Source organism: Solea senegalensis, linkage group LG7 (assembly GCF_019176455.1).
Source record: "Solea senegalensis isolate Sse05_10M linkage group LG7, IFAPA_SoseM_1, whole genome shotgun sequence".
Classification (NCBI taxonomy): domain Eukaryota; kingdom Metazoa; phylum Chordata; class Actinopteri; order Pleuronectiformes; family Soleidae; genus Solea; species Solea senegalensis.
In genome coordinates, this window is record NC_058027.1 from 11,017,039 (window position 1) to 11,030,277 (window position 13,239).

A 13,239-nucleotide genomic window follows, 5' to 3' on the forward strand; every position below is an offset into this window, starting at 1 on the left:
GGATTTTATATTGCAAATGTATGTTCTAGTATTGTATGCAAGGTGAACTGTGACATAAGGGGAGATGGTTTAACACATGGACCACATTGTACTGATCAACTCTTCACTTTGATTTATCTTTTCAATCAGTGATTAGTTCCTCAACTCTAAACTTAAATAAGCATGGAGCTGATCAGTAAAAATTTTGGACAGACATATGTGCCTACCCTTTATTCGTTAGGTGATACTTTATATCAATGAAATCATGTTTTATTGTCAATCTAGTCCTATGTTAAATGCATTTTATTACATTAATTTGCAGCTGCAGACCCAGCAGATGGTTACTTAATTTAGAATTAACTCAGATCACCAATGACGTTGTGATTGAGTACATTAATGCAATGAAATACATTGTAACTATGACTGAAAGCAGTAGTAGTATTGTAAGCGTTTTAAACCTAAAACGGACAAAAATTGACAGAGCAACACAATCTATGCAGGAGGACTGCAATATGATGGTTTTATCTTCATATTATTTTATCAATTGAAACTAATTTCTGAGATGATATTAGGGATGAGCCGACATGATACTCAATATCGGTCCAATATTGTAAAAAAAAAATATCAGTGGATCCGATATTTGACAAAATATATACTTTTTTAGAAATCTGCTATAATCCATAAATCCTATACATCACATGCTTCACAATGCACAGACTATAAAATGTCAATACAAATCAGCAACAGTATTTTAGCAGAGTCAGGTTGTGGGCTGTTCATTTCTTCTTGACATTATACAGTTTAAATTGTGTCTTTCTTGAAATAGCTTAAAATGGCTAGCAATGTTGTCAACATAGTTTAAAAAGTCTAAAATAACAGTATTGGACTGATGTTGGTATAGGTAGATACTCGAGTTTGTGACGATTGATAATTTTTTGATTACAGCGGAGATGATTTTCACATTGAAGTAAAAATGTTCACAAAGAAAAGCTTGTGGGCAGAATGATACTTTTGTCCTCTGCTAAAAAACAACCACCTTGGTTGATTCATTAATGTTCTAATTTGCTACATGGTTGTAAAATTTCATGACTTCCACTGAGAAACTGTTTTCTAGTTTGTCACAATGACCTTTTTATTTAAGTTCTACTCTTTGTTATGATTTACATGGAACAGCAAATAAGCATTGGATAATACCCAGGCACTGTCAACGAGCATTTTTGCCTGAAATCCCCATCCTTATAACAGAGCTGGTGTAGAGTTTTATGGTGAAAACTGACAGCCAATATCTTTAATAGTTCAACAGAACAATAACGACTGATATTCATCAATCAGGTGAAGCTAAAGCAGAGATGTAGCTCTTACTGCAGTGGCACATATTTTTGCAAATTTGATTCCAAATGTAATCCTCCTCATTAACATCAAGCAATGGTTGGTTACACATCAGATAAAAATACCTGACCAAGCATCTGAGTCAAACCACATTAATTCATAAAGACTGTGTCACACAGACATTGTGATAATAACACTGGCTGAGAGAAACGTGGCTCAGTGCACAGCCAAGAAGAAATGAGGTCACATTATCCCATCTGGAGGAGAGGACAGAGGCAGGTTAGTACTAAGAGGCAGACCCACTCTCTAAATATTTAATGAGTTTCCGCACAGTTGGCCTTTTCCAGCCTTTGCAAAACAAAAGCCATTATACGCCGAGTCTGGTTATCTTATATGCATGCAGACCTTCAAAAATCTCACCATGGAACATGCATTACAAAAATCTGTTTCATATTGATTTGTGTGTATGACTGAGACATCACTTTTTTCCACATTTTTTTTAAGGCCATTGTTTGTTAACAAACAATGCTGATCAATCTTTGACCTCATGAATAGGTTAGGTTTCAATGCATTAATGTCACTGCCACAACTTTATTATTTATACAGTACTTTCCCCATTTTTACCAGAGGACCAATGAATAACAAAAAGAAAAAACATATATTTTTTTTATTGTTCTATTGTTTGAAGAGTCCCCACCCATGTCCTCTGGTACCTAGACTAAAAATGCCCTTAATTCCATTTTTGGATACGGTCATTTGACTCTCACAAGATTCTTGTCCGCAGTGTCTCTAACAGGGAGACCAGCAGACTGTGACTAATCTTTTATGACAAACAAGTCTACGAGAAGCAGAGTTAAGGGAGGAGAAGTTGAGAAAAAAATATTATTGCATTGTTTTCCAATTTGAATACTGGCTCATAAAGTGTAATGTGAGCAGAGTTTTGTTAGTGTTGACATATCTGTTCAACGCTATGAACCACACAGTGCAGTAGAAAAACTTCTACCAGTGGTAATTGTGTGTGGACAAAGGTAAGATACCATAATAATACTAAACCAATTATAAAATATATATTTATTGGATGACAGGATATGCTAAAATAAGTCTTTTGTGCTTGAGTGACAGACAATCAACATGGAAACCTGACTAGAAGACTAATAAAGGAGAAAACGTATAGATAGATGAAGATAGATACTTTGCAGTGCCTATTTTTTGCCAAGAAAAATATAAACAGAAAAAGGACCAATTGCTGCATAGTACTGAATAGCATCCAAGGCAAGTCACAAGCAAGGTCACTCTTGCTTTCCTATATGCTTTCCTTGCATATAGGCATTCAAACAGTCATGTAGACAAAGTCCTGGGGACTGAAATAAGGTGCTGACGCAGCTCAATATTGATATGTAACCTGAGGGGAGTAATCACATGTTGTGAAAATGATGCAATCTTCAGTGCTGATCTTCCAAAACAGTCAAATGATGGTCACACACTCGCCCATACACAAAAAAACAGTAGGGAACAAATCTTTGACCTTACCTGTATTTCCCAGTGTTTTGTAGAACCGGTACTCTAAATGCAACTGTGGTGCCCTCGACTTCACTGGCTCCTGCAGAGTAGATGAATGCATACCAGTGATCAGTGAATGACAATGACGGTGACAGTGAAAAGAAAAAAAAACACATTTAGTCTAATTTTCATATAAAAAGACAGGTACACGCATGTCAAATGTCAATGCCTCTTTTGAATTATGTCCTTTCTGCTGGGATTAAAAATCTGTCAAAACAAATCTGTGAGCCATCCTGGAAAACTACCAACCAGTCTCCATTTTGCAGTTTCTCAAAGATGTCGCAGCCAAACATTATTAGGAAGATTTCCTAATAATTAATATCATACAAAAAGTTTGAAACAATGCCAAAATAGTGCCTAGGTTCAAGGTTCAAGCATTAGATCTGTGACGAATGTGGCTTGGCGAGCACAATGCGATACTGAAACTCCACCTCTCTAGTGGGCAATGATAAAGCAAGATTCAGGAGGAATGACTAGAGTCCAAACGCTTCTGGAAAGATACACATAGCCAAGTAGGGCTGCAACATTTTCTGACATTTTATGGACCAAATCAAAATCGACAAAAGTAATCGACAGATGAATTGATTACAAAAAATAATCATTAGTTGCAGCCCTATAGTCAAGCATCTTTTCTTTTTCTTTCAGATCAGTCCACTAAGGCAACAATCTTTCTGTACCACACTGACACAACTTCAGCTGTGGTGCACTGGTTATTTTAAGTCATATCTCTAGTATAACTGTAAAAGGCTCTGAAAAAAAAATGGAATACATTTTTTGTGTCCTTATTAATTGAAACTTAATAAGGACACCGTTCATTTTAACTTACTGGCAGTGACACAAAAACATGATGAAATATTAGTAACATTTCAGATACACCTCAAAAATCAAGAACATCTAGTACTTTGCATCTGCCTTTTACAAAATAGAGGTGATGTTTATAAAATGAACATTCAAGTTCTCTATTAGTATTATTGATCTTTTAAAATAACTTACTATCAATTTATACACTGCTAATCTTTTACCATTAGTTCATACATGTGAAAAAAGTGTGCACTTACCAGTTTGATAGCTACATACTCATTGGTGTAGAGATTTTTACCTGTAATGACATTAAGCATTTGGCTTAAGAAAATAAGCTTCACCACAGAAAATGCAACTGTAAAAAGTTCCTGTGAAAGAAACGATCCAATCATAATCCTGTTTTCAGTACTGTGAGATTGGTACGTCTAACAGAACATAATGCAGCATCATAAAAGAATTAGAGAATTAATATGACAATAGACTTGAATCAACATCCCCCGAAAACTGTTAAAACAAACAAACATGTACTGTATTTTACTGAAGGGCATATTACTTTAAATGTTAAATTAAACTCACCAAGCTTCAATTCACCAAAGTTTCCACAGCCAATCTTTTTGCCCACACGAAAATTTGGCCCCACCATGAGGACCCCCGAGGAGCTCGAAGAGCCAGATGGTCGTGACGAGTGTCCACTACGGCTGCCCTGGGAAACTTTCGTGCTCCGGGCAGGCCGTTCACCATATTTATCTCTTTGCTGATCCATGGTGTGGGCAGCACAGGTCAGTGGGAGCCTGGAGTGATGTACAAAAAGGCCTCCTGGGCCGGGCCCACCACAGCCACAGCCCGGGTCACTGGCAGAGCCTGGACGGCACAGTCACGCTCATGAGACAAAACCTGGTACGGCTAACCAACACTCCTCCTTGTCCTCACCCTGTCGCCTCTAACAGTTGTTGAAGAGACTGATTTCTGGCATCAACATTTGTCACAGGAAGCAGAAGGTGCAAGACCTGCAGTGGACAGAAGATGGCATATGTCAAAGAGATATCTGAAAATTACAGGAAAACACACAGGTGGTTTGTGCCAGAGTGGACATCCAGAAACAATTAAACATGCTTTTGTTTCATGTGGTCATTTCAAAAGAAAAAAGCAACAGTTTTTTGTTGAACTGGCTGACCTGGGGCTTTCATTATTTTAATTAAATTACATTTTCAATATTGAGAAAAATCATCTGCTTCCCATTTTAGCATTTCTTCATGCAACTGGTCTATAAGTAAAAATATAAAGAGACAAAACTGAGACAAGTTCTTAAGTTTTAGAAGATGGAACATGGTATTGGGGATTCTACAGAGTTTAAAGGAGGAATAAGAAGAGCACAGCTATAGGAGGTTCATCTTTTTCATACAGAATGGAAGAGTGAAGAAGGTTGAGGAACTCTGAACAGTGACAGAGAACATCCAACTGTGCAGGGCAGCATTACATCTCATGTACAGCCTGCCTGATGTCACTAAAAGAATAAGCTTTTTTTCCCCCCACAAAGACCCAAAACTGTACAAATATCTTATTTGGTCTCACAAACAAGGAAATATAAACAATATAATGTCTCAAAGACAATTCCACTTGAAAGGTTCTGCTACATTTTCAAATTGAAGATGAAAAAAACAAAAAATGACTGCCCGACTGAAGACACAATATTGTAGATTAGACTAGAGTAAGAGCACTGGCAGTGGGGTAGGCAATGTTTCCATGTGCAAAACTGCTTAATTCTGAAAAGATTTGTTCAGAATTTACAATCCCATCGTTTACATGGACGCAAAATTAAATTATCCGATTGAGGTCTGTGTACATGCATTAGTCAGAATGAACTATTTTGACATACACAGTATTGCCTAATTCTCCAGAAAAAGAAGAAGCTTCACTTCCATAGTAAAGAAATGCTGCATGTGTCTGCTTGTCCCCTCACTGTCCACCATCTGTCTCATTTCCCACTTCTTCCGTGTCTGTGACTTTCGTGTCTCGTTCATTTTTTTTTTTTGGAATGAAAACACAGCAATATCAAAATGGAAATATGTCACTTTTAAGTAGATCAGACACATGATGGCACCAAACCAGGAAGTTCATGATCGTTTATATGAACACCGATCCGAATGACAATCGGCATATACCAGCCGCCTCGTTTGGAATGAAATTTGTTTCCAAATATTTTTTATTCTGACCAGGCATTTATTCTCATTACTTGTGTCCATGTAAACAAAGCTAATGATCATGTGTTGTATACACAATTTTAAAGAAAATCGTTCCACAGGTCGACAGTGGACGCTCTCTGTACCAGCGCAGCTGTGCTGAAAAGATCATCATCAGCTCACAGTTGTTATAGAAAACAGTTTGAGCATCAACACAAACCTCAAGTCATAGTTTGTGAAGGCATCGAAGACACTCCACTACCCACAGCTATAGCCTGCGGACAATATCAGCAGGGAATATTATGTAAACAATTATATAAAGCTATGTCTGTCCACAAGGACACCAGGGCTTAACTTGATAGACACTGATCTGATTTGTGTGCTCACCAAAATAATTTTGGTTTAGTTAACCCCCAAAGATCATGCAAATGTTAAATCATGCGACCGTTATGTAAAAAGTTTTGTATATGATTAGGCAATCGTGAGATCATAAATATTGCTTTGGCCATAGTTAACCTTTTATATTTTCAACAAAAAAGGACAACAAATCATGTTTTCATGACAATGCTGTAATCTCTGAGTAAGGCTGCGAGTCCAAGTATTTGTGTGTGGGCTTCCGGATGACTCATGCTCAGTATTGCCTGCACAGATCACAGCATCAAAGATGGCTCGTTTGCTCTCAAGGGCAACCGTGCACTGTAGCCGTTACATAAAACGAGCAACAAAACAACATGGCTATAAAAAAGGTTTGCAGCAAAGACCAACAGTTTCCATTGTGCAAATAAGAATTTGTAGACGACCCTAATCCAGGGTTGCACCACTGCTAAGATTTCCTCAGGTTACCATATTCACAAACAAGAGGCTGTAGTGGACGCGCAAACACACACAACCTGCATCCAGCCCATTCACAACAGAATAGTCTCTGGTTGCTGCCGTTCACTGAGCCCTGAGACCTCTGTGTCTGTGGTCACAAACAAATCACTGCAAACACACGGGAGTATACCTGATCTCGTAATACTGCTTGCTTAACAGGCCTTTTAACCTTTAGATTACTACTAGATGTTACTACACTATTATATATTTATATAATGGGTACTTTATACAACATTAAGATTACACTCTGTGATCCAGGTGTAATTCATTATGGGCATTGTTCAAGTATGAAAGGCATGATTAGTTATTACCAGTCAACAGATACTAGGTAGCCTCATTATCAGTCATTTAGTATTCCTGAAATCCAACAAACTGGGGCTGATTAAATGTTTCAAAGAAGTTGTACACTTCAAATAATAATGACAAAGATATAAATATACCCAGAGGTCAGTTACCATTTCAGTTTAAGTTCTTACCATCCCTGTAGGAGAAAATGAAATATTGAGCATTTGTGGCTATTTTCACAATAAAGTCAGAGAGCTACAGTATTTACTGATGCTGAATTGCACAATAACACTTGTGTTACAGGTGCTAGCATGTATGTTCCTTTAACCCTTTTATGAGTGTGACATTTATTTTACCATTTAGATTGTATTACTGGAGCAACACTGTTACTTGAAACATGCCCAGACATGTCTGATATACATATTTGTATATTGTTTAATTTGGTTACTGATACACATAACTGTGATACATTTATTTTACAAAGGTAAAGAAAATAACCCTTAGCTGCAGACTGAAATGCAATCAAATAAAAATAATTCTGCACTAAAATGAATAACTGTGTAAGTGTTTGGTTTCAGTTTATCTGTGTTAGAGGTGTTGACTTATTTCAGACACACAAATCATTGTGGTGGATTGAATTATCTTAAAGGGTGTCTACTCTATGTAATTTAGAAAATAAATAATTACTGTGGTGCAACTGTATCAAATAGCACTTTATTACATTGCACAGATGTATTTGTCTGTGAACCTTCATCTCAGCCTCAGCCACATAATTAATAAAGAACAAATTCAAGCAATCTACTGGACTGTTACTGAGGTATTGGAAATGTTCTGTGGTCTGCACAAATGGCTTTTTCAGTTTTGATGCAACTCGGGGAATCCCCAGCCTTTATCTGAATGGAGAAGCCATGGTTCCAGATACATGAAGACATGTCTGAGGTGCACACACCTTTTGGCACTGTATAAAAGTAATCTTGTTTCTCAGGAAGATAAACATTAAATGTTTTTTGTTTTTTTTATATTTCTTACTCTTCGATTGCTTAACATTGTTCTCACAATGGTTTTATACAGCAATTCTTTTTTTTCCACAGCAATTGAAAATGTTGCAACCGGTTGACAAATACTCAAGTACATGTTGGCATTACCCATTTTGCTTAAAATGAGCAAGCACACTTTAGCATTTAACCTTAATTTGGTAAGATGTACAAAACCACATGTATTTTCTGCTATAGTTAAAGTTTCAAGCTTATGTTTTAAGTATTTTGTAGCCATTAATACAAGTAACCAATATTGTCAGAGCTGCAAGACCAGAAATGATTTCTGACTTTTCAAAACACCTTTCCAGGTGAGACACAGAGCAAACTTTGGAATGATGAATGTTGTGTTATCTTAATATGAAAAAACTTTACTTATTGAAAACAGACATCGGCCTAGATTAGTATACACGTGGTAAAAAACAAAACATCTTTCCATTTTATATATTGTTGAATATTATTGAAAATGTATGATAACATACCCTTAATATTTGGTGTGCCACTCATTTGCATATCCCCACTGATTAATTAATCATTTAAAAATGAAATGCTAAAAAATACTCAAAGATTTTACGTTCCCCACATATTTTTCTTACGAAACATTTTTGATAATTATTTAACAGAAAAGGTAACCTTATATAACAGTAAAAGAAGGCAGGTATTTTAAACAATCATACAAATTATGTTCAAGTAAAACAGACTTTCTCCACCGTAAGCTCATCCAACTAATTTACACTAGAAAATAAATGATTTTCTGCATGAACAGTACATGTGTATTATTACTGAAACTAGAGACAAGTGTTCTGCTGATCAAACACCCGTATCACTTCAGTGCACTTTTAACTGAAAATATGGATCAGAGTGGTTTATTTTGTGGTTCTCATTTCACTTAAAATGCTGACACAGGGATTTAGTGTTTATAAAATATATCAACTCAGAGAGCGTAAAACTCCACCATGGCAAACAATTTTTCTTTTAAAGAAAAAAAAAATCAAGAATTCAAAGTGATATCTGAATTACAACGATCTAATATTTCTTCCGAGACCACGGTCCTAATTCTCAAGACAATGTTATTCTTAACTTTTTGAGTCATGCTGCTCACACACAAATAGACAGAAAAACAGACTAATGCAGGCACAAACATAACCTATTTGGCAGCACTAACAAGTTACAATACTGTAACAATGTGCAGCCATGAATCAAAAAATCTGAAAACTGAAATGTTTCTGACTGATTAGCAGCTATTATAAATGACTATACGCAGATGTTGTCTTTTAATTTTAACAGAAATATAAAGGTTCTGACTGAGTGGAGTGATTAACCTTCAGTGGAAAGATCAGCCTGAGAGGGGGCCTGCCAACAGTGCAGACTCCTACTGTGGCAGTGGCAGCTAACAGCTGCCTCTCTCTCTCCTTAAAGCCAGGACTTATAAACTATAGCTGGTGGGAATTTGGATAATTAATAGTTTGTGCAAACATTAAAGGTGGCCAACAGTAAATTTAACGTGGATCCATTCTCATATTAAATAAAAGAGCCGATCTAACCTTACTGACACTGCACAATCAGCAGAAGTGTATCATCCATGTTGTAAAGGCAAATTAGAGCTCATGTAAATGTTTTAACATTATGTGGTAATTAACTTCACATACTGTGTGGTGATGGGTAAGCCTTTGACCCCAACTTTATCACCTCATTAATTAACCCAAAAAAATCTGCATGACTAACATTATGTATCATATGAATATCAATATCAATAACATAATTATACGTGAATAAAATGCAATTAAAGCTACTGTCGGCAATGTCATCTTTTCGCAACTTCCTGCACATTGCACTACCCTATGTCACCTCTTTGTTGCATGGAAAGGGAGTATTTATTAATGACAAACAGCCTAACCTATTGAGGGTTTCGAGTTAGCTCACTAAAAAAACACTTTTTTCTCCCAGGTGAAAACCAGTGTATATGGGTATCGAGTAATGGTATATTGATCTTGGTGCAGATCTCTCTAATCAAACACTAGCTACTGCATACAAATATTGCCATTGGCTGTCTTAGTCCATGCTTGCATCACTGGTACACTTTTGTGTCACTCTCATGTCTAATCAGCACAAGGCTCTTTGTCCCAGACTCCTCCCCCTTCTTTTTAAATGCCGGAGCTGTTGCTGTGTCTCCTTTCTCTCTCCACCATGTGAACATTAGACAGCTGCAGCTTAGAGTCAGATTTCAAGACCAGTCCACGCTCCCTTACTGCTCCACTCCTTCCCTCCCTCACTCAGGTCTCAGCCTACTTTCTTGACATTTTTCAAAATCTGGCTGCAGAAGGGGATTTAGTTACACTTTAAAGTTCATATCACCCAGATAAAGGATAAGCAGGCAATATCAACAGATCACAATTGCATTTCATTGCTGCTTACCATGAGTTATTATGGTAATAATTGTGCAGTAATTATTATATAAAGATATTTTAGTCATGTCATTTATATACAACATCCTAAACTTGCTGAATCTGTTTCCAAAGCACATTTACCTTTTACCAATTTGCCAACTTTTTCACTTCTCTCAAGCATATAAATTTAAAAGCAATATTTCAAGATTCTCTCCAAGTGGGTTTTTTGTTTTTAAGCACAAATCAATGTCCATAACAACAGAGTGATGGAAGCCCATCTACTGAAAAGTTTGTTAAATGCTTCACACAACAATGATATTGTTGAGTGCTGAATTTGGTAGTTTGTATTTATTAAAACATTTTAATTAATTTATCAGAATTCATTTCCTACCTGTGTTTCCCTACAGTAGGACATATTTTAAAAGGATGTCAACCGCAATTAGGATTGTATCCACATAGTAGATCTAGTAATATATACAGTATCTCAATACAACATCAGCTTTAAAAGTGGCCTACACTGTCACACTATACTAAACTGACTATACTGATTCAAAACCAGAAGCCTTACAGGCTTTAGGATATATCTTCATCTTTTGAACTTGTGAAGAGAAATATAAATTACATGATAAATTATATTTACATTGTACCTCAACACGAAAGGCCATGTGCAACTTTAGACAATAATGACACATTCACTAGGTAAATCACTAGGTAAATTCTCCATTCCATCCAAGCTGACAAGGGACCTTAGTTAACTGAGTTCAAGTGTATCCCAAGCCTGGCACAAAGAGGCAGTGACAACACTACATACCTACGTGTGGGACTGTTAGGTAGAGGCAGTTGTGCCTCGTAACATGAAAATGATCGATCTTTTAAAGCAGCAGGCCTCCGGCTCAATCAAAACAAGGAAGCGGTTTGGCAACTGCACGCCAATATTTCACGGACAAAGCCAGCCTTGGCAGTCCAACATTAGTGATGGGTACATCGATTAGTGAGCAAACTCAACGTTAGCATTCCAGCCTGTCCACACAAAACAGACGACCCAGCCACAAAGCTAACATTAGCCAAACAATACTTAGCCACAGTGACTGATTCAAGCTCATAATATCTCCTGCTAAAAATCTCGATTCAAACAGTTCATTGTTAAACATACGCGTGAGTTAGTCAGCGAATATAGCAGACAGTAGTGTAGGCTAGTGATAACGCCTTAGTTAACACCTACTGATGTGTAGGTGACAGCTGTGTCCGAGCGCAACAAGGAAATTAGCCCCTTTAGCCACGAAAAATATTAGCTTACAACCTAACGTGAGTTTCAGCTCACCTTCAACGTCATAAATCCAAACGAACCGGACAAAACGCGTGTATCTGCTACGCCAAGGGTTCAGCGGTGCCTGGAGCTCAGAGGCGAGCTTTTCTGTTGTTGTTAACGATGCTTCACACTATCAGCGGAGCGACATTAGCAGCTCTCTCCATTCTTCGCTGTTCGTCTGCCTTCGCTGCCCGAGTAAGGTTCGAACACACCGGATGTAGAAACACGGCACCGCCCGCCTCACCACGCACACTTCCAGGTCAGACCAGACTGGTGCATTCGAATTATCTATGATGAAATATACATAAAAGGCATATATGCAATCACACCCATAAATCACTTTGCACCTTAAAAAACAAAGTAAAAATAAGTGCATTTACCCAAGTACTAGTTTTTAGTACTATATAATTTAAACTTAATATATGCCTAAAGTCCACTTCAATTCAGAGGGAAATTTTGTACATTTCACATCAATGTTATTTGTATAGAGTGTACATTGAACCAAACTCATATATGCACTTTGGGAAGAACTCATCTCCTGTGTCATTTTACCAAAAATATGTATAAACGTTTTTTACAACAAGCAGCAGGTGTCATACAGTCTGTTTAACTCCTTCTGTTTAGGACACCAGGGCAAACATTTTTTATAAATGCTTATATTTTACAGCTTCTCCATATATGTTAAAGGGGACATATTATGCAAAATCTACTTTTTAACCATTTTAATACTGATATTTGGGACTCTGGGGGCCCTACCAGTCGCCAAAGTGTGGAAAAACAATACTCAGTCATGTTTTCGTGGTTCCGCTTAGTGTAAGTATAGGCGATAAAACGCTCGATGTTGAATTCCCTGCGCTTATGACGTCAGCATGCGCATTTCACCGCGAATGTTACCGCCCCACTAGTACGTTTACTTCGCAAGCTCCACCTTAGCTCCACCTTGTCCCTGCGAGAGTGCAGGCGAGGGAGGAAGAGCGGTATTATGTCAACGCGGCGGGACAAGTGTGCTTTTGGTGGCTGCACAGTGGAGCACAGTGTTTTACAGAGGATTTTATATATGAAGCTAATGTGCCGGACAAAGTCAGCAATCGTGTGTTCGCACCACTTCACATCAGACTGCGACCAGCGGTCGCCGTATTTAGTCAGGGGACGTATTTCACCGACGTACAAACACACACATTGTTAAGAAAAGATCACATAGAGCTCATAACTGACCATTCTGACACGTCCTAATTAAACATATTTGTTCAGTACGTCCTCCATGACCGGAGCACAGACTCAGTCTGATGATTTTGAAATTAGACAGCTGTTTCCTTCAACATCTATGCACCGCAATATTCGGTGTAGACAAAGTGAGTTTGCTTAAAAACTGAGCTTTGGGCTTTTTTTTTTCTTAAATACAAACAACGGTTTTTGCAGCAAACTAAGGCCTTCTGTGCAATCTGTTCTATTCCTTACATTTGATGTGAACTGATGTATAAGCAGAGTCCACACAGAATAAT

The 13,239-nt window shown here is 37.4% G+C and overlaps 1 protein-coding gene across 4 annotated transcripts in view; it reads right to left on the minus strand.

The window, feature by feature from the left end:
• The window catches only part of csnk1g1 (casein kinase 1, gamma 1), a 28,388-nt gene extending 16,463 nt beyond the window's left edge, over positions 1–11,925 (minus strand). For all 4 annotated transcript variants that reach the window (XM_044030632.1, XM_044030631.1, XM_044030630.1 and 1 more), the window contains exons 1-4: positions 11,750–11,925; positions 4,246–4,676; positions 3,927–3,967; positions 2,839–2,908 (exon numbers count right to left, since the gene is read on the minus strand). In XM_044030632.1, coding sequence (XP_043886567.1) covers positions 2,839–2,908; positions 3,927–3,967; positions 4,246–4,432 — 298 coding nt within the window. In that variant the 5' untranslated portion in view covers positions 4,433–4,676; positions 11,750–11,925. The remainder of the gene's footprint in view (positions 1–2,838; positions 2,909–3,926; positions 3,968–4,245; positions 4,677–11,749) is intronic.
• Between the last annotated feature and the right edge of the window lie 1,314 nt (positions 11,926–13,239).